Raw genomic sequence first — 23,115 nt, forward strand, 5'->3', positions numbered from 1 at the left:
CAAACTGCTGCTTTAAACTCCTTCCATTGTGTTGGCATAGAAAGGCCAAGACAAGAAATGTATTACCTCTACCAACACTGCAATTTCATAAAACAAGAGTTGAATGGAATTCATTTGTTTCAGGTCATGAATGCTAATAAGTACTTGCTTTGTCAAGGGACACACACACACACAAAAAATACACACACAAGAATCAGAATCAGAACATTTGTCTTTTTATTCCAAATCCAGATAGTATTATTTGTTTCCTAGAAAAAGCTCATGTCTACAAGATAATTCACTTGTTCTTTAGTTATTTACAAACTGGAATAGGATATACGGATATATCTCTGAATGGATAGAATACACATAAAATAATTAAACAGAATACAGAAACAGCAGTAATACTAATTTAATTTGTATTTTCCAATGGGAGTATACACAGCTAAAAAGATCACAGCGAGTAACAGGACCCAGGGTATCAGGTCAAAGAGTCAGACTAATACAAATGATTCAGCGAACTGAAAAATCCCATCATGATAACGCTCACACTTCATTGATTTGACTGGACCTGCACCATTGTTAAACACTTACACCATGTGGTGAAGGACAAGGACAGCTTTGATCAACCTCCATCATGATCATACTCAATTCTAGACAAGGCCAAAACTGGGAATACACATGGAAGCACAATAAAACAGTTAAGAGGACAAAGATGCTGTTATTTTAGAGTTTTTATGATTCTATCTAGGAGTCCCCCCTTAAATAGACAGTGTGTCGAGAAGTTCCTCTGATTCCATGATGAAGTGTGTCCACTCCTGACACAACTCCTCTATGGCAGGCCCAGTACCACCATACTCTGGGGGCAAGATGGATGGGGGAAAGACCTCACACAGGCTCTGCATGAAGGAGCTACCATGCATGTGAATCTATGAATGAGAGAAGGCGTGAGAGAGGAAAGCAGGACAACTTGAACAGTGACAATCTCTGACAGTATCTATCATCATTTCAAGTGACATTTTTTCAAAATCAAGTTTATAGCAGTGATATTATATATGAGTCTATAACTGCATTAGGATTTTACCCGTGCTCTGATTTTTTCAGGAAGGAATGGCCTGATCATTGTGAACACTGGACGGAATAACACAGGTTCATTGATCAAATGGATGCCACGTACTTTCAAAGGAAAAGAGTCCTAGGGAGGGAAAGTGTAAATGATCAAAGGCTGATGTGACCTCTTGTCAGTAGTTTTGCTCTAGACCTATCATCATTTCCTTGTGATAAGCTAAATTGTGATGGTAATTCCAATACAGTAGGCCTATATTTTATTAGGTTTTCTATTAATGTAATTGAATGGCCTTCAAAATAAAGATATCCTACAGGAACTGACTTGTGACAACTGACTTGTTCAGCCCACTAATTTGACAATTGTTTAAATGTGATAAAATGATATTCCCACAAGCCAGTGTCTTTATAAGTTTGTCAGTTAAGTCTTACAACAACCAACAGGTAATTTTGCAGAATCCCTTAACATTGCACCCGTCATATCCTTAAGGTAACAAGTAAATTCAATTCAATTCAATTCAATTGTATTTGTATAGCGCCATAACATTACAATTGCCTCTAGGCGCTTAACAGAGCCCAGAGCCTAAACCCCCAAGTAAACCTACCGTAAGTACAGACGACATCTTTTTTGCCAATGAGGGATTTATTTGAAGAGCATGTGAAAAGCACCACCCTTGAAGATCAAAAATAGCTTTGAGTCCATTTCTTTGGGTTTCAGTTTCCCGTACTATCAGTTCGGATGTGATGAGGCTGACACGGAAGACTTCATAAGCACTGAAGTTCTTAGGATTCCAACGCCCTAAGCAATGAACCAATAACAATCATCTTGGCTATTGATTCAAAGAGGCGACAAACAGACAGGTAACTAGGATGTATGTTGTCGATATTAACACTTGGAGCTAACTCACCTATTCGATATATTAGAACTTTGCTTCCAGTTGTGTCCCGAGATCGAAGAACCCCATGGTAGTTGTTTTGTAAGAGACCTAACACTGACGATGGATGAAGATTTGCTGCAATTTCGGGACACTCTTTTCTCCATTTGAGATAGTTAACCAGTAACTGTGGAAGACAGTAAGAATGCGTACATTTTTTTTTGACAATGTGCAAATCCCTTACAATTTTGCAGGCCTTTTACACCTGCTACTAATATGTGTCTCCACTGTCCACATTGACATTCGATCCCTGTGCCCAGCACGTGTTACATCCTCCTCTCGTTTGCGCGGGTCTGTCCCCAATGGACGTAAAACGCCCTTTGACCGCCACAGGCCAGTTAGACGGATACAAGCGCATTCAATATAGGCTAGTTTTTTTTTTTTTTTTTTTTTTACACAGCTATTAAAATGCGGTTTGGGTAATTGCAATCTGATGCCTGACCACATGGAAGTAGAAGTGTAAATGCACTTCAGTCCAGACACATATTATTACCACGTTTAGGCCTAAATGTAATCTGGATACGAGACGTAGTCTATTTTAATGCCAGGTGTAAAAATGATCCTTAATGCAACATAAAGTAATTCGAATATCTTCGGCTATATTAAGCTATCCAACAGTATAGGCTATATTCTTTAGACAATTCAATATTACAAATATGATTCAAAATAAATATAATAGGCTATGTTTAAAGCTAAGAACGTGTGTTTCCAGTCTGCTGTGATGAAACGGCTGGTAATAGCATGTGGGCTGTAGGCTAGAGGCCTATTTCAATTGCTGATTTGTTTTTGCTATTTCATAACAGCTAGGCTGGCAACCGCAGTAAAATAGCCTGAGGGCTCTTCGAACTATTAGACAGGAACTTCTTCATACCAACCTTAAACGATAGGTCAACATCAAAATCTCTAGCCCTCAGAAACCTTACTAAAAAATGTTCTGATAGATCCAGTGCGCTTGAAAGGTTTGCTTCTTGCTCGGCTCTATCCCTCAGCTTAGAAACATACACTTTAACCAACTTTGAGCCATCGGTTAAATCGTTCAGCTTTTTTGAAAGTCCGTCGCATTCCTCTTCAAACTTCATGTCACACCCTGGCCGCATTTGGAATGTGGCCTAGCTGTATTACGGGATATGCTGCCATATGCTACAGGGTGAATTCCTACTTTGTGCACACGTCCAAGTCCAAGTTTGCCTTTGCCCGTGTTATTGAACCTTGAAAAGCTTATATGTGACAAAGGTGTTTACTCTCCCCTTTCCAAGTAGGGTACTGGGTTACGGAGAACAGAGGAAACGAACCTCAGCATTGGTAACATTTCTAACGATTTATTCAGCAGAGCACGCACCCCTATTAAACTACTCAGCAATCTGTCTGGCTGTCTGTCTACATTAGGGAATGTATATAGGACTCTTTCTCAATCTAAATATAAACATCTTCTGAAGTCGGGGTAAACGACTGGCTGGGGTTATATGCCTCCACCTGTTTTTCCCAAAATAACCACTAGATGGAGTCAGGTTACTGGTTCATTGTTGCAACAGATTACTTCGATAGGCTTTTTTTAAAGGTGATGTGTACTGTATGGAACTGCCAATTGTTAAGCAAAAAATTAAAACCAGTCCTCTTATCAACACCAAACCCATACCTGCTACTTACAAGAGGTTGTGCGTTGTCTATGGGGGGCATAACTAACATTCACTCTTGTATGGTGTGGCAAAGCCAACTGAATTACCATGAAAAATCATAAAAGGTATGAAAATAAAGTTCAGTGGACAAACCAAATTAATAAATAAACATTGTAAAAACAAAAGTTAAACAGTCCATTGCTTAGCATGTAATCGACCATGCTAGGTTAGCTAGTCACTAGAAGAAATAGAGTTCAGTGCTTTTGCCTTCGAGCAGACACTGTAAAGGGAGACCTTAGGTCCAAGAGCTTGGGAGCAGAAGAGGCAAGAGAGTGAGCCTGCTCTTCTGACCGAACAGGGAAAAAGAGAGGTTGTCTGTTCCCCTGAAAAGTGGAGGGGAAAAAAAAGAGAGTTCACTGAGTAACTTGTTCAACAGGTCAGGGCCCAGGGGGCATAGCACAGATGACATCAGGCTAGTTACAGTGATTGATCTGAGGAGAGGCTGATGGTTAACATACGTTCCTGATTAAATCAAACAATGCATTCCAGGTGTACCAAACAAACATGCTAGAGATTTAAGTTCTTACCCACAATTTGAAGCCCCATGGGTGTGATTGATCATCTCATCATGAGCTGTGCTGTTGCAGGCCTTGCTCTCTGAATGAATCAAGCCATGATCTGAGTTTCCAGAGTTTGTCTTTTTTCTCTGACACTGTGAAGTTGTTTACAAAATGTAATGATGTCAATAGAGACTGGAATCTGTAGTATGACATCACATAGAAACAGGGGCCACTTGGCCAAGCAGCCTTCCCGTCCTTCTATATCCAATTGCTAATGCCTATATGGATACTGATAACGTAGCCATATTACCTACTGTTGATTGCTTACCTAAATGTATCTCATTATCTGTTGATCAGATCGATGTCTACTTACATATAGTGTGACTTTTTCTTGCAAATGCTGATGGATGTGGAAACATTGTTCCTCATCCCCATATCCATCAAGTACATATATGCATAATAGTCACATTTCTTCCCCTTCTAGTTTAGACTATCCTCGCTGTGGAATGCCGCTGTAGTCTCTCCACCCAATCTACTTTTAGAATCCCTCAGCCCACATGTAGTCATCCCCACCATACTGACATATACTTATTCTACTCTATACATGGGTTGTTGGATTTCTTTGTCCACTACACCAGCATCTTCATCATTTCACATCAGTCCATCATTCCATTTCAAAATCACACTTTCCATTTTGGATGGAATCAATCACATCCCGCAGACTGTACAGAAGACCTCTCTTGGCTGGTGGCATTCTGAAATGGGAAAAGTAGCAAGTATTTTCCAGGCTTAATTATTTCAATGCAAATTAATCCTTATCCTATTTACACATTCCACTGAAATCAGACAATACTGTCTGTCTAGCCTATTATACTCCCTACTCATCATACTTAAAGGAACCCACCCCCCCAGGGCACAGAGCACTTACACTCCCATTCAAGGCCATTCTCATCTGTCCCTGAACAATGTCCCTTCAACCACCCCTCACAACATTCCAGAACATTCCCAACCTGTTTCTGCCTAATGCAACAAGCTGCTGTTTGGGCAAACAAGCCCAGAAAAAAGCAGAGGAGCAGTTCAATGTATGTAAGGGTTTCAAATACTGCAACTAGAAATCATGTTTTCCATTCTTGTGAATTCAATTGTGTGATTTTGGAAGTTGAAAATCACTTTTTCTACTTAGTTTCCTTTGCTTACTTCCCTAAAATTTCCATAATTTAAATTGTTTTCCGTCACCTACAGAATCAAATTGAGTCTTTCCAAAGTCAATCTGACTTATTGAAAATTAGTCACCAATGGTGGCCAGTCCAGGCCATATTTCCATTCTTTAGCACTCACGTCTTTCTGCACTGCCGCCTGTGCAAGCACGGCAATCCAGACTATTCTCAGTTGTAGTTCCACGTTGGTGGAACGAGCTGCCTAGCACTACCAGAGCAGGGGCGTCCCTCTCTACCTTCAAGAAGCTCTTGAAGACCCAACTCTTCAGAGAGCACCTCCCTTCCTAACTGGCACCTTGGCTGAACTTGCACTTAAGCGGTGACAGTCCCTCACTTTTTTTTTTTTTTCTATGTCGTTTTATATCTCTTGAAAAAAAAAAGCAGTATTTATTGTTACACCAGGTTTTTATTGCTCTTAGCTTGACTGTTCTCTCCCTTTTACGTCGCTTTGGACAAAAGCGTCTGCTAAATGACTAAATGTAAAATGTACAATGAAGAGTGTCCCTGTTGTAGTCAGAAGGGGGAATTGAATATTTATGGTCACAGTCAACAAATAAATAGTTGCCGATGGAACAGCACAGGAAGAGTATGATGCCAAAACAGTGGCCGCTGGTGGGCCTATAGTTTGCAATGATCCAGATTGTGTGGTGGATGAAACAGGTCAAGAAACTGCCATGGATTTTAAACAATAGAATTGTTTAACAATTCAATAATTATTTGCAAGCAATAGCTTTACAGGCAAAACATTTGTTTGCAATGTGTTGGCCAAATGTTCTCATTTACATCTGCTTATTAGTGAAGTATAAAAGGCTTATTGAGTTGATGATGGTCCTTCTATTAATTGGCTGCATCACGCGTAAATGATGGACAGGCTAGATTGAAATAGGACGCCAGTGGTCAATTAATTCAAGTTAAAATTTTATTTTACAATATATTGTGTTGTTGTGAAATTGTATGCATAGAAATGTTTAATCTCTGCTCCTGTTTGTGCCCTTCCCTATCATATCTGGGCAGGGCAGCCAAGGCCTTGTTTCTTGAGGATACTGGCCCACGAGCACACCACATAGCTAGGCCTTGTTTATCAAGGCAAAAAGAGTAAACCCCTCACCATAGCTGTTGTTCTTGATCATAGATTGTGTTCTCTCTTTTGCTTTGTAGTACGACCATTGACTGAACAGCAGCAGTATTTACTGTAAGAAATAGGTTCGATTTACAGAAGCAGATTCAGATAAAGAGTAACATTCTTAGAGCCTGAAGAGTTTTCACAACATTTTAAATTTGGCTTTCATTTCCTTAAATGAGTGGCGAAACAGTAGAAACATACTGCATTTAATGATCAATGTATTGTCTGTCAGCCAGTAAACACTCCACGTCCCAAAGGTGTATTCAATATTGCACGCGCTCATTTATTCATCCCATTCTAGACATGCTTACCTATGTGTGTATTTATACATCTTTCCAATATACATACATCATGTATGTATACACCTAGGCACACACATAATGAAACATGTATAAATTGTACATATATATTTATATATGTCTATAAATGTACATGTACATATTACACAAGTAGCACATTAAATGCACTCAGATTCACACATGAACATACATACGCAATGTGTTTGTGAGCCAACATCAGGTTTTATGTACACATTATTTTCTCTTTATGCATCACAGGTGCACGTGCATGTGCACACACAGACACACACACACGCGCCCACACACACACCCCCCCCCCACACACACACACACAAACACACACACACACACACACACACACACACGATTTACTTAAAATCTGAATAACAACAAACAAGAAAGAAAAAAAATCCTTCCTATTTTAACAACACCAGGTTGCAATTTTGGGCACCTCACTTGATTTCCTTTTTAAAGCTGAGTCTGAAATACAAAAGGGGGGAGAGGAGAAGAAAAAAAGGGAGGAGAGGAGAATAGAACAAATAGAGAGAGGAGAGCAAAATAGAACAAAAAGAGAGAGGAGGGGAGAATAAAACCAAAAGGGAGGAGAGGACAGGAGAGGAGAATACAAGAAAAGGGGAGGAGAGAGGAGAGGAGAATACAAGAAAAGGGGAGGAGAGGAGAATACAAGAAAAAGGGAGGAGAGGAACAAAAAGGCATAGTGCTGGATCTTGTCCTCACTGCAGGTAAGTGTTACATTTGCATATTGTATACATTTTTTAATTCCCCCATTTTATTTATTTTATATAAACAGCATTTCCTTAAAAAATAAAACATTAAAACAAACAAAAAACAAAACAAAAACCCCTAAACTCTACAGAGGAGTTCTGTGTGCAGCCTCTGCTGCCTCAAAGGTTGACATCAAGCTGTACAGCGCAGTCAAAACATACTTACATCTCAGCATCTCATTTTACAGGTACAGCCATAATCAAGGCACAAAGATCTACAAGTAGATTTTTTATATTTCAATAAAGTTGTACAAAACAATATTACATTTTTCAGTCTGTACAAGATAAATCTGCCTTGCACAGTATGTACAAGTTATGAAACCAAAAACGTAGTAGAACTTCAAATCTTCACTTTGAGAGCCTCCCCAACAGGTGGCCATGTGGACGGAGCTGAGTGAGAGTGGTGGCGTGTCCTTTCTCTGATGATGAAGGCTGACTGACCATGTGTTACAGTCTACGTTTCACCATCACATCTCTTGGTTCCCCTGAGACGCTCTCTTGGGACCAGAGGGGTTAAGAAAGAGTCTATTCCCTCTGTGCACCAGTCTACCCACAACCCTTGCAGACACTAAAACTCTGACCAGGTAAATAAATATTTGTGATGCTACATTTTGTGTGGACTTTAAAAGTTTTTATTTAAAATCTGATGCAAAAGTGCATGTTTCCTTCCTCTCGTGTCTGACGTCAAAACTTGTGGTGTTTGAAACAGCCACTCCCACCATCACAAAACATGTCCCAGTGAAGTAGCTGAAGACTTCAGTGAGCAGATGTAGACGTGGTGGTGTCACAGCTCAGTGGAAAGAGGCCAAACACTCATCTCATCTGGCAATTCATCTGCATCCGGCAGTCCACAGACACACCCATCAATCCATTCAGGGAAGATCAGGCCAGTCCAGGATTTGAATGAAGTTGAATTGCAGTACTACTACTACTACTACTACTTATAATAATAATAATCCCATTAGGAGGCAGCCAAAGGCTCCATGGAATAGCAGAAACCATGAAGGCTTTCAAAGAGGGAGAAAAGACAACTATCCCAAAAGAAAGCACTCAAAACAAATTGAAAAGGTGGGTTTCACAAACTTCAGTAGTACTTCTCCATGATTTGAGTTTTGGGTTGCCCTTTCTTGTTCTGTTTTTTGTTTTAGTTTTAAGCATACAGGGCCCAGTTCACAAGAGCTCATACTGTCGAAGATGCATTCTCTGAATGATGTCTCGGCAGTCGTTAAAGACCCGGCGGATGTTCTCTGTGTCCACAGCGCAGGTAAAATGGGGGTAGCAGTAGTGTCTGCCATCACCACTTGCAGTGCTGATTCTCTGTGGTATACATACACACACATATTGACAGACACAAAAGAAGTAGTTGATTTAACCTATAAATATAACTATAAAAACATTTTCAAAATCACAGAATCTAATGGGAGCACTAGGTAGCTACAATTACCATTGCTAGGATGTGGTTTGAGACAGTTTTTCAGTTGAAAAGTTGTTTTATATTTCTCTGCTTGTCTTAAGCAATGTAACTCTCACAGCATTCCAAAATGATGAGAACATTCTAGAACTGGATTCAGAAATCCTCAAAGACACAAACAATCTATTGCAACCAATAGAACAATGATAGAAGTCAATTACATGTTTATGTTTGGGTTACCTTCAAACACAATGGCAGTATTTAGATACAGTTTCTGTTTCAAAGTCAAGGAATTTCTCACCAGGAACTCATCACGGATGAAAAACTTTGCTCTTGTCACTCTTGGGTCTTCTCCAGGCTCAGGGGTTGCTGTTCAAAGTAATAAATCAGGGTTATTTTCACCAAAGACCTACAACTTTACAATTCATCATCACATTGGAGAATATACAATGTGGACAAAGATGCAGAAAGTGTCACACACTTTTTAATTAAGGTCAGGTGAATTCGAAGCTATTCAACCCTCTTAACCCTCAAAGCACTCTGGTGATTTGAGGACCATTTCATGAAATTATATAAATTTAAAGTCCACAAAACATTTTTTTCTGTCAAATTCAGGAAATTGCTCCTAAAGCTGTGTGCAGTGTTGTGCATGAACGCGTTCAAAAGAAGAATTTTTACGAGAACGATGAACTGAACGCAACTTAATTGAACGGTGAACACGTTCATATTATCTGGGTCCGGTGCAACTGAGGTCTAGCTTAAACGTTACGGAATGTTTTCCTTCTACTGAGGAAAGACGCTGTCTAAGGCCACTGCCACACTAAGCCGATTTTCATACTTTCCGGAACGGAACCTTGACAAACTGGCCTCCCGGCCAGACAAATCTGCCATTTGGAGCGTCTCTTACCGTCAAGGTTAGAATCCCCTCTCCAGAGTGGGAAGGTTGCAATCTACCCTGCTATCAGAGCCTCTGGCCGCAAATCGGGTTTGAATCCGCGAATCTGATGACGTAATTATCCCACGTGAACGCTGGAAGCTGTCAAGTAGTCACGTTCATCTTCCCAATCGCAATAAAAACAAAACATTTTAAGTCTTCTGTTCTGTTTATGGCTGGCAAACAACAATCTAAGAAGGGCACGTATTATTCACTGAGTTACCAAAGCAGTCTTCTTTATGGGGACTAATTAGCACTGCACTGAATTACATTAACATGTGTAATTGTTATTGTGTAGCATATATTACTAGATACATATAATAGTGGACATTACACTAAGCAACATGGATCTCATTCATATCTCATCCAGTCGAAATCTTAGCAGGATTGAACACATCTTTATTACAGCGCATCAACATAAGAACAGAACATAGCTAAATCTCCACTTAGCATGCTAATCACTACTAATAGCACTAGAAGGTAGCCCAAAATGTGGTATTTAATACACACGATCTATCACAGTAGCAACTTCATGAAAACCCTTACTTTCATTAGGTATGCACATAATGCATCACATACAGGTCGAACAATGATGATTTAAGCATTGGAAATGTATAAGGCACAGTATGGTCAACTACTTGGCGACAAACTGGACTGTCACTAACTTAACTAGTTGTAACTTGTCGTCGTCTTCTTCTCCGAGTCTTCTTCTCCGTTTCCGGTAGCACCCTTCACAGCGCCACCAACAGGCCTTGCATATGTACTACAGCAGATTCACCAGTTTCAATGGGTGTGTGTGGCCGCAGCACAGCGCAGCACAGCTTTGTCTGGCCGCGATTGACTAACCCCGAATCCGTTCCGGAAAGTATGAAAATCGGCTTAGTTTGGCAGTGGCCTAAATCGAATGCTTGCAACCTGTCATTGCTCAGTATGTTAAAAAGGCCATAGTAATTATTGCCAAGACAGAGCATGGTTCGGTAAATGACCATATTTGGTTATTGCGTTGGTCATGTGATAGTGTTTTGATTTCTCTTCACAGCTTATTTAGATGGAGTGGCAGTTAACTTAGGGAATATTTTCACATAATTGAACGTTGCACTTTGTTGAAGTTGTGTGCGTCCATGTATCCTATATGTAAGTTTGACTTTGTAGCCTACCTTGTCATTATGTGGTTGTTATAGTTTAGCTTGCTCATAATTGTTACGAGCACTGTCACTTAATTAATCCAGCATGATGGTTAATGGTAGTGTTCGTGAACTGGCTTAGCATAAACTGCTAATGTACAAATTACATGTTACAGGGTTTACCTTTACTAATTTTTGAGAGGTCTTTCATTAAGTGTACATGCTCTTGTATATCTTAGATTAAGCCAGTCGCATATCATTGCTTAAGAGGTTGCATTCTTACCTAGCCTAGGGTGACCAGATTTGCCGGACCTAAAACCGGGACACTTTGCGCGTGCCCAAAATGCTCGTGCACGCACACGCTTTTTCTCCTGAACATGTGCCAGGAACATAGATTTTGCCAACAACAGGAGCGTTTCTAGGTATCAAAGCTATGGGGGGGCTTATCCCCAAGGGGAGAGGCATGTTTGCGTGCGCAGGGCGCGGCTATTTTTTGGGGTGCCCATTTGAAATAAATCTTCATTATCAATGATAAATATTGTATAATGGGCTGAAATGGAAGGCACCCAATGCATTCACTTTAATTATGTCAAATTAAGATTCACTAGCATTAATAACTGATTATAAACAACAACATTCTATAGGTAGGGACTGATATTATTGTTTCGAAATACTAGAGAAATACATTAATGCAAAGAATAGAGAGATGTCGATAGTTATTTCTTGTATTTCGAATTTGCTCGTTCACACTAACAAAATAGCTAGCTAGCTTGCTAGCTTAGTGTTAACATAGCCCACTACATTACAATATTCCCTTTCATTTACCTCAAGTAAACCTACATTTGAGCAGGTAACAATCGTTAACGACTACAGATAACAGATACAGCTACATTCTGTAACTACCTGTACTTACAATTTCACTCCTTGCACTGTTTACTTTGAGCTAAACTCCATGGCTATAATCCTGGCTGTCTTGAAGAGACGTTACTACTAGGCAGAAACAAATACATTGTAACGCTGGTTGCACAGGTTATGCAGACGCAGACCACTATGACTGACACACGCACACATTGTTCAAATCATACGCTGGACGCTTTATTAGTATTTCTACATGGGTTTAGTTAATGATCAGGCTATAATAAGACCACATCAGCTATGTAATCGCTGACAACCGGGACGATTTCATAGTGGTTGGTGTAAACCGGGACATATTAGCGTCCCGACAGGTTTTTGTCGGGACGCGGGACACGCAACTCAAAATCGGGACGGTCCCGGTAAAACCGTCTGGTCACCCTATGCTACAGGTAAAACACACACACAGATGAGCTCTCACACACTGCTACAGGTAACACACACACACACACAGATGAGCTCTCACACACTGCTACAGCTAACACACACACACAGATGAACTCTCTACAGCTAACACACACACATGAGCTCTCACACACTGCTACAGCTTACACACACAGATGAGCTCTGTGCTACAGCTAACACACACAGATGAGCTCACACTTTCACACACTGCAACAGCTAACACACACAGATGTGTGGAAACAGACATGCAAGCCCATGCACCCTAACCTAGCCTGACGATGTCATACTCATAATTCTAGTCAGAATATGAGTCTGATGCTGAGCCATTGGGCTGTGATTATGGGGCGTGTTTCAACGAACCAAGAAAAAAAATGCCTCTTCGCTCAATTGGATACCTACAACTAATCAGAGCAACATAGTATGACCATCTGATACATTAAAACTTTTACCGGATCCCGTAAGAAGGACGGCAAAAACATATTTTCGATCAACAAATGCCTTGATCGCGTTTCTCTGTTCCTCTTTCAAAATGAATGCGCTATCAATATCTGTGAGATATGCCTGCTCACGTACTTATTAGCAGCAAGGCTATAGCTAGCTAGCTACCATTTGTTTCAATGTTTTTTTTGTCTACGCGTTAGCATAACCTATCAATAATGGTCTAGAGTGCTTCAGTTAAGACCTACAATCCTCGGCAACATTTGTGTTGCACATACACAACAAATCGAGTCAATGTAGACATAAAAAAGTCGTGTAGATAGCTTAAATCATATAAAATATGTCCCACTAAGCTCCCGAGACGGCGCCATCTTTGTTCGATGTATATTCTATCTATCTAATCAACTCAAGCGTTGGTTGGTCATCTGTCCATCAACGTATAAAGCCCGCCCTTACAATTTGATTGGTCAGATCACTTTTCCAAGACGTTGAATCTCTCCCAACTAGCTCAAGTTCAGACTGAATGTCCCAGACCAAAATTTTTGTGGGCGGAGTTCAGGCTGGTATCCAGGCTAATTCTTACCGTTAGTCCCCTGTATAATTCATTATTTAAATGGTACAACAGGGCTGTGTATCTGATAAAGTATCCGACAGTAAAAATCGTACCTTTCTGTGCAAACTATGACCTCCTGGAAAATTAGTAATTATTTAAAAAAATTAAAATGAACGAGTTAAGAATTGAAATGGTGAACTATGAACGTGAACGATTCATATTTACTTGTATGAACTGAACTTGGAACTAGTTCATGAGAGGTGTGAACGTGCACAACACTGGCTGTGTGCTAGCTCCATACATGTTGCTACTGTAGAGAGAGTACTCGTTACCAGAGACTTCTATTCTGTGCTAGCTCCATACACTAGGCTACTGTAGAGAGTGTACTCGTCACCAGAGACCTCTCTTCTGTGCTAGCTCCATACATGTGTCTACTGTAGAGAGTGTACTTGTCTTCACAGACACTCAGGCAACACAACCGGCCTTGTGAGGGGACAGTTACAAAGGATTGTTTGTATAGTATCTAAGATAATTGGCTGTGACCTATGCCATACGTATCAGACGCAAGGCACAGAGGGGGATCGCTGACCCCTCTAGGTTCTTCCTTCAGGAAGGAGATCCAATATTTGAAATGCAGGACATCTTGCCTCAGGTTCAGCACATATCATGAGGCTGTCAGTTACTTGAATTGTGATGCACGAGCACTGTAAAAGTAGGTACATACAGTGGGGAAAATAAGTATTTGAACCCCTGCCGACTTCGCAAGTTTGGCCACTTGCAAAGAAATGTGTGATCTTGAATTTTAATGGTAGGTATATTTTAACAGTGAGAAACAGAATATCAACAAAAAAATCCAGAAAACTGCATTTTATAAGATTTATGACTTTATTTGCATTTGATGCAAAAAATAAGTATTTGAACCCCCAAGCAAACAGCAAGAATTCTGGCTCCCAATGGCCAGTTATGTGCCCAAAAAGCACACAGATTAGTCCTCATTAGGTCTAACAAGGTATACCTGATCTCAACTGGTGACCTGTATAAAAGAAACCTGTCCAAAGAATCATACTTCACACCTTCAACCTCACCACCATGGGCAAGACCAAAGAGCTGTCCAAGGACGTCAGAGGTAAGATTGTAGACCTGCACAAGGCTGGAATGGGCTACAAAACCACCGGCAAGCAGCTTGGTGAGAAGCAGATAACTATTGGTGCGATTATTCATAAATGGAAGCAACACCAAACAACTGTCACCCGCTCTAGGTCTGGGGCTCCATGCAAGATATCCCCTCGTGTTGAATCAGTGATCATTCGGAAGGTGCAGAATAACCCCAGAACTACACAGGGGGAGCTTGTGAATGATCTCAAGGCAGCTGGGACCAGAGTCACCAAGAAAACCATTGGCAACACACCACACCGTAATTTTTTGAAGTACTGCAGCACTCGCTGGTCCCCCTGCTCAAGGAAGCGCATGTACAGGGCCATCTGAAGCTTACCATTGCACACTTGAATGATTCTAGGGAGGATTGGGAGACATAATGTGGTCAGATTATACCAAAATCAAGCTCTTTGGCATCAACTCGACTTGCCGTGTTTGACAGGGTGGGGGATGCTGAATATGACCCCAAGAGTACATCATACCCACCATCAAGTATGGAGGTGGAAACATTATGCTTTGGGGCTGTTTCTCTGCCAAGGGTACAGGACGACTCCACCGCATCAAGGGGACTATGGATGGGGCCATGTAACGTGGAATATTGGGCTTGAACCTCATTCCCTCATTCCCTCCCATTGAAAACACAACCTTAAAGATTTGGAGAGGATCTGGAAAGAGGAGTGGACCAAAATCCCTCCTGAGATGTTTGTTAACCTGGTGACCAACTACAAGAAACGTCTGACGTCTGTGCTTGCCAATAAGGGTTATTCCACCAAGTACTAAGACATTTTTGTCAGTCAGTTTTGGGGGTTCAAATACTTATTTTTTGCTTCAAATGCAAATAAAGTCATAAATGTTATAAAATGCATTTTTCTGGATTTTTTTGTTGATATTCTGTTTCTCACTGTTAAGATACACCTACCATTAACATTATAGATCACACATTTCTTTGCAAGTGGCCAAACTTGTGAAATCGCAAGGGGTTCAAATACTTATTTTCCCCACTGTAGCTGCATGTAGCACGTTCACTGTAAAAGTAGGTACATAGCTGCATGTAGCACGATCACTGTAAAAGTAGGTACATAGCTGCATGTAGCACGATCACTGTAAAAGTAGGTACATAGCTGCATGTAGCACGATCACTGTAAAAGTAGGTACATAGCTGCATGTAGCACGATCACTGAAAAAAGTAGGTACATAGCTACATGTAGCACGGTCACTTTTATCAATTAAGACTTTCCAATAAAATAATGTACACAGCCAATCCAAACTTGGCTCAGCAATCAGATCTGTAATGTCCACCTCATTCCCTAGACTTACTTCTCAAAACGTCTTCTTTAAAAAGAACAATGGCAGCTATGGTAGAGGTGTTAAAAGTTACAGGTGTACCACTTATGAATGTTAACACTTGATTTGATTTTGTGTTCATGCAGCATGCCTGGTTTAGTACCTTCATTTGGTATGGTGTAGCGAGCATACTCAGGAAAATAGTCTTCAATTTTGGATTTTCCAGCCAACACTTTTTCAGCCAACATGTCCTGTTTATTTAGGAATAATATGACGGATATCGTTCGTAACCATCTGAAAGAAATTGAATAAAAAATTACTAAAAACGTGGAGAGGCCAATGCTTCGTTCATTGTGTTTCTGTTAAGGGAACTGTCATCATGACATCATAACAACTAAATCAAATTAATTCAAATAAATAGAATTGAAATGAAATAAATAAGCCAATGCTTAATGTGGTGTGTACCTATTATTCCAAATACTCCGGAAGAGATCCAGCGCCTCCCGAAGCCTGTTTGTGGTGTTGTCTTCCCTTATGACCATGTTGTAGCTGCTACTCGCAACTACAAAGATGATGGCTGTTACATCTGAAGAGACAGGACAAAAACATAATGTCAATATATTTAAAAATATCAAATATGATTTGAAAAGTATGCACTTCAAGGAAAATAAATATTTATAATAAAATCTATAAAGGTCAACAGCTTTGCAATGTCAAATGATATACATGAAAACATTTATATGCATATCCGTGTTTATCTCACCATTAAAGCACTGGATCCATTTTCTCCTTTCATCTCTCTGACCACCCACATCAAACATACTGTAGGCACACAGGCGATGTTAAAATATATCTCCACTTATGTTATACACACACTCCAGGCAACTGCATCTGTATGTCTTTCTTTGGATCATATTTTCAAATGGATTCTGTGGTGGTCTGTGATGGTGATTTTATATGCTATCTGGCAACTACTATGCATACAGCAATCTGTCATGACTGAGTTCAGAGATGATCTAGCCATGGCTGGCTGCTAAACAAGTACAAGAAGCATGATGACTTACTGAAAGTTTACTTTGTCTACTTGGAAACGGGTTTCGAAAATCCCTGAAGTCAACACTCTGCAACGTAGCAAATCCTTAAAAAGAGTAACAAACAGAGAGGTAATAATTAAAGTGGATGTGAATAGTTTTTGTTGTAAGAAAAGGGAAAATGCTTTTGGACTTATAATGAATATCCAACTCTGAGGGCATAATAAATCATCCTTTATTATACTATACACTATACACCTCATTCCTCTGTTTAAATGCCCCTGCCCTAAATGGTCGACAGTTGCACTAAAAACACCCCAAACAAAGCACCAACATGCATAAAAGACACAGGAATCATTTTCATTTTCAGTTATCCTTCAGATATCCTTCAGTGCATTCCGAAAGTTTTAAAATGGATTCAATTCTTTTTTTTTCTCATCAATCTACACACAATACTCCACAACGACAAAGAGTTTTGCAGTGTTTTGTTAATTTATTTAAAATTAAAGACTGAAATATCCCATTTCCATAAGTATTCAGACCCTTCACTCAGTACTTGGTTAAAGCACCTTTGGCAGCAATGACAGTCTCAAGTCTTCCTAGGAATGATCTTTCAAGTTTGGCTTGGCAAAGTTCTTCCCATTCTTTTTAGCAGAAACTCAACCAGGTTGGATGGGGAGCGTCGGTACACAGCCATTTTGTGGTCTCTCTAGAGATGCTTTATTGGGTTCAGGTCCAGACTCTGACTGGGCCACTCCTGTGTTTTCTTGGTGGTAAGCCTTGGGGCTGCTGTCTTGTTGAAATGTAAAACTTTCGCCCCAGCCTGAGATCATGAGCACCTTTGAAAAAGTTTTCTTTTTTCTGCATCCATATTTCCCTCCATCCTGACCAGTCTCGGAGTCCCCACAGCATGATGTGTTTGACTATAGGGATGGTATTAATGAGCTGATGCTAAGTGCTTGCTATTATTCATAATGACCACTGGGTTGCTGGTTACTTGTCTGACCAAGGCCCTTTGTTCCCAAATGCTAGGTTTGGCTGGGTCAGATCTAGGAAGACTTTTGGTGGTTCCATATCTCTTGTCTTTGAGAATTATGGAGGCTACCTTCAATGCAGCAGAAATGTTCTAGCACCCTTCCCCAGATCTGTCTCGACACAATCCTGTCTCACAGGTTTAAGGACAATTCTCTCAAGCTCACAGCTTGGTCTTCACTCTGACGCACGCACATCGGCCATCATTGATAGAAGCAGGATGGACCAGAGCTCAATTGCAGGTGCCATTACTAAGGGTCTGAATACCTATGTATATTTCAGTCGTTGTACAGCATTGTGTGTAGATTTGAAGAGAATTGAATCTTAAGATGAGTCTGAAACATAACACAATGGGAACATTTTCCGAATGCACCGTATGTTATTGGAGGCCTATCAGCACAAACACTACGGTTGAAAAACTTGGAATAACCCAGAAAATTAGATTTCCAGGAAATGTCATATTTCTATTCGTCATACAACAAATGTGAAAGATTATTAAGAAATGTAGTCCAGACATTGACAGGGACAGAGATAATGATTTATGCTTGAAATAACACATTTGAGCGTGATACTTTGCTTTCATCAAAAAATGCCAAGCTTTGCAGCATCACAGCACTCAAGCACCGAATATGCCATGGCAAAGCCTTCTTTGGTTAAGATTCCTTTTATCCTGTACAAATGTTCCCCTTTCCCCACAGCAAAACACCTCAGTCAATCATATGTCCCCCTTTCCCCGCACCAAAACACCTCAGCCAATCATATGTCCCCCTTTCCCCGCACCAAACCACCTTAGCCAATCATTTGTCCTCCGCTGTGGTTGAGAGGTAGTATCATGCACTTCTCCGGCACCTCATGAAGTTTTGTCTCTGTGATCCAAACACAGAGCTAGATGTCCGTAACATTGTCATTTCTTATCCTGTAGTTTTTTTCTCTTCTTTTGACAATTCTAGTCGTTTCCTTGTATTGAGTGTTTAATAAAGTTGTGAGTTGAAGACCTGTTGGGCATTTGTTCCTTAAACTAGAGATTCTGATGTTTCTGTTATCCTCCACACTTTCATCCTCTCAGCTAAGTATTCAGAAAGTCAACCGGCAATTAAGCCACAGGGGTTAGTGATCACGAGCGGGAAGAATTAGTTCAGTAGACCTACAGCTAAGACAGTCAAGGTGGGGCAGTTACCTAGAGATGCTAGCTTAGCGGTAGCCCTATGCAATTTACACTTGTCACAGACTCAAGAAATATGTACATGAAAACCAGTTTGTTCCATAAGGTGGTCAATTGTCACACACAATGGTTAAGTTGTCATATTGGATTATCAAGGAAATAAGAAAACATAATTCATTCTGAACATAGATGTAATTATATTTCATATCCAAAACTGGACTCAAATAAATAAGTGAACATTAAGGTGACCAACCATTTCTGAAAATATGGAAATTCATGGCTGTCAGTAAAAATTATGTTGGAAGCATCTCCTGCATCGAACCCAAGTCTCCTTGGACCAGTTGTTGAAAAACTACATGTATCTCTAAATTTGGCAAACTTCCCACTCATTTAAATATATCATTTAAAGGCATTGAACACAAAGGGTGGTGGAGGGGAGGACACTCTCCCCTTCTTGCTGCTGATTGGATGGGTTACCCACATCCACTGATTTACTTTTCATTTATCTGTGCCCTCATGTACAATGTGAAATCCTGATTTAATCTATGGCAAAAAACCTTCCAATAGATCATTCCAGGGTCCAATCATTTCCAGGGCATTTAACATTTGTATTGAAGAATATTCATAGATTTCTATAAACGTTTGTTGATTTGCAAGGTTCATCATGGCATAGGGGGCCTGGGGAAGTAGCCAGTCATGTGTTTGTGAGGGGGAAAGGTTATTGGGAAACAATGTAACAATATCAGGTAATTTGGTAAAACATTTTCTGTGTGAAAGTAACTAGCACCACACAAAAACATGCAAAAAGAGACACATACTTGGTCTGTTGGAGTGTAGTCGCTTTGTCTTACGGCATCAATTCTGTCCAAAAAGCTGTAGAAAAAAATAAACATGCAAATTGGTCACTTCATGATCACTGCACAGGCCATTCAATTTATCCAATCAACACAGAGGACTTCACTCTTATATCATGTCCATTTATATAGTAAAATCATAACACATTGTGTACCCTCATTTTCAGCATAATGACATTAAACTATAACCACTAGATGGCAATACATGTCTGAAAATGTTTCTGCAAAGACATTTGGGTCAAGCATCAATGAAGTCTATGCCACCCGAACAGAAACAAACACAAAAGAAGGGCTGTGGGTCATTCCATTATTAGCTGCATACAAACATGTATCATTGAAGAACAGACAGTTACAATCATGAGTATTTTTGTAATTTCTTGAATTTAGTTTATTCTCCTTCAGCATTGGGTTTGTATTTGACTTGTCTCCATTTCATTTGTACAGTCAGACACATTAGAAGAGGAGACTCCATGACTATAGCTCCTGCCATGTATTGAAAAGAACTCATGTTTCTCTTAACCTTGTTGGAAAAGGACCAACTGACATTTCCCCTCAGTTGAGCAATGCTGACAATTCAAAACACCCACAATAGTTTTTTTGGGCCTTACTAGCAAGTTATTTCTATGGTTTTACAATTCTGCTGGTGATTCTTAACATGTTTTTGGAATGCAAGTTTGACCTAACACTTCCATATTGTTACATGACTGAAATCACTGCCCGTTGGCACTACCAATGACTGAAATCACTGCCCCTTGGCACTACCAATGACTGAAATAACTGCCTGTTGGCACTACCAATGACTGAAATCACTGCCCGTTGGCACTACCAATGACAGAAATAACTGCCCGTTGGCACTACCAATGGCTGAAATAACTGCCCGTTGGCACTACCAATGACTGAAATCACTGCCCGTTGGCACTACCAATGACTGAAATCACTGCCCCTTGGCACTACCAATGACTGAAATAACTGCCCGTTGGCACTACCAATGACTGAAATCACTGCCCGTTGGCACTACCAATGACTGAAATAACTGCCCGTTGGCACTACCAATGACTGAAATCACTGCCCGTTGGCACTACCAATGACAGAAATAACTGCCCGTTGGCACTACCAATGGCTGAAATAACTGCCCGTTGGCACTACCAATGACTGAAATCACTGCCCGTTGGCACTACCAATGACTGAAATTACTGCCCCTTGGCACTACCAATGACTGAAATAACTGCCCGTTGGCACTACCAATGACTGAAATAACTGCCCGTTGGCACTACCAATGACTGAAATCACTGCCCGTTGGCACTACCAATGACTGAAATCACTGCCCGTTGGCACTACCAATGACTGAAATAACTGCCCGTTGGCACTACCAATGACTGAAATAACTGCCTGTTGGCACTACAAATGGCTGCTGCGTGGACAGTCCTAACAACACCAGCTCTGAGCCTTATTTTCATATAGGAGCATATGTACCTGAAGCATGAGCACTTCCTGCTCTTAGTGGATTACTACAGCATAGTTTATTACTACTGTAAATTACAAATATCTTTAAAAGGTGAAATACATGTTTTTGATGACAACTAAATGTTGGAGACTGCCAACACTGATTTTATTACAGTGAAAGATGGATAGGTAAACAGATAGACAGATACATAGAGTACCTCACTTATCCCCAAATGGACATTTCAGTTAATTTCAGTTTATTACAAAAAATAAATAAAAATGAAAATAAACAGAATAACATTTGTTTAACGCAAGGTATTGCTCTGAATGTATTCAATAAAATGTTAAATGTGCATTGCCAGTCGTCGTGGGAGTCTCCTCTCCCTGCCCTGAGGGGACTCATTGGAGATGGGTGTTGTGGAGGGCAGGAGGAGCTCCTGTCATGATCCTTACTGAAGGAGAGCGGAGGAAGCCTCAGACTGAAGACACGGTTGTCTGACCAGTTGGTTGGGAAAGGGGTGTGTAGTTTTGTCCATTATTTTGAGCAGCTTGTGCAACATTCTTCTCTCCAAAACTAACTCTAGGGGCTCCAGAGCAGTCCCCAGCACCCCAGCCTTCTTTATCAATTCGTCACTGAATCTGATGCTGCTGCAACAGATGGCGGGAAAAGAACTTGCACTTGCCACAACAGACTGGTAGCAACATCTTTCTGCACACACCTAAGCTTCCTCAAGAATCAAACTCTGCTCTGTGACTGTCCCTTCCTGTAGACAGCCTCAGTGTTACATCTCCAGTCTGTGTCTGTAACCTCTTCTCCTAGGATGGAAATAGTGTTCAGCTTAGTCCTGGTCCTCCTAAAATCCACAACAATCTCCTTCATCTGGGTCACATTTAAGAGGTGGTGGTTGTTCCCACACCTAGCCACAAAGTGCTCCACCAGTTCCCCGTTTTCAGTCTTCTGTCCACTACTGACACACACCCCACAACTACAGTCATCTGAACATTTCTGCAGATGACAGGACTCCGAATTGTACTAATATGTCTTAGGTATACAAGGTATACATGGTGAAGAGCTGAGAGAACAGTCCCCTGTGGTGCTCCTGTGCTGCCAACCTCCTGCCACTGAAGTCACTGAAGCACTCCAAGAACATGATCTTCACAATGCTGCCTGCTCTGTTCAGGTGAAAGTGGGCTCGTGACCCTGTTTTTCACTCCATTCTCTCCAGGACTTTCATGATGTGTGATGTGTGATTATAGTCTAAGCACTGGACCCTTCTCCTGTCGTAGGTAAAGAGGTGCTGGTCTACGCAGGCCCTGGGGCTGATCCTACCAGTATCAGCAGCCTGGTTCTGGCTCAATCTCTCCAGCTGCCTTTGCCCCTGCCTGCTGCAGGTGGAGGTGGAGGGGGCCTGGGTGTTTCTTTCTCCTCTTTATAGTGTTATTGTCATTTGTGTATATTTGCTGGATATGAAAACTACTGTTTAACGTAATATTTATCATTGTTCTTTCAGAAAGACATTACTGATTGTTCCAGAGGAATTGTATTTTTGACCACTACAGCTCAGACTGTGTCCTTTAATGTGGTAAAGTTAATGACTGAAAACTCTGAGCATGTTAAGAATGACTGCATAGTTCATACAGAAAATGCCTTAACAGCTCCTGCTACACACATCTAGTTTATGATTCATAGTGTGTGTGTTTGTGTGTGTGTGTGTGTGTGTGTGTGTGTGTGTGTAGGAGAGGGAATGGAAGAGTGGATATACAGTGGATGGATGAAGTAAACACCCTCCAGTTAAAA

General features: G+C 40.7%; 2 protein-coding genes across 3 annotated transcripts in view; both read right to left on the bottom strand.

The window, feature by feature from the left end:
- Positions 1–309: 309 nt before the first annotated feature.
- On the bottom strand, positions 310–3,076 carry ttpa (tocopherol (alpha) transfer protein; the record flags this gene model as incomplete). Its single annotated transcript, XM_080838074.1, has 5 exons — positions 310–908; positions 1,064–1,174; positions 1,650–1,843; positions 1,953–2,106; positions 2,855–3,076. 5 exons carry the CDS (start codon positions 3,074–3,076, stop codon positions 741–743), a joined length of 849 nt encoding a protein of 282 aa, XP_080694200.1. The 3' UTR covers positions 310–740.
- Positions 3,077–6,765: 3,689 nt separating this feature from the next.
- gnal2 (guanine nucleotide binding protein (G protein), alpha activating activity polypeptide, olfactory type 2) overlaps positions 6,766–23,115 on the bottom strand; it is an 83,394-nt gene continuing 67,044 nt past the window's right edge. For both annotated transcript variants that reach the window (XM_080836694.1, XM_080836695.1), the window contains exons 6-12: positions 19,839–19,893; positions 16,860–16,933; positions 16,559–16,617; positions 16,261–16,381; positions 15,959–16,089; positions 9,292–9,359; positions 6,766–8,896 (exon numbers count right to left, since the gene is read on the bottom strand). In XM_080836694.1, coding sequence (XP_080692820.1) covers positions 8,750–8,896; positions 9,292–9,359; positions 15,959–16,089; positions 16,261–16,381; positions 16,559–16,617; positions 16,860–16,933; positions 19,839–19,893 — 655 coding nt within the window. In that variant the 3' untranslated portion in view covers positions 6,766–8,749. The remainder of the gene's footprint in view (positions 8,897–9,291; positions 9,360–15,958; positions 16,090–16,260; positions 16,382–16,558; positions 16,618–16,859; positions 16,934–19,838; positions 19,894–23,115) is intronic.

Source organism: Sprattus sprattus (assembly GCF_963457725.1).
Source record: "Sprattus sprattus genome assembly, chromosome: 4".
NCBI classification, from domain to species: domain Eukaryota; kingdom Metazoa; phylum Chordata; class Actinopteri; order Clupeiformes; family Clupeidae; genus Sprattus; species Sprattus sprattus.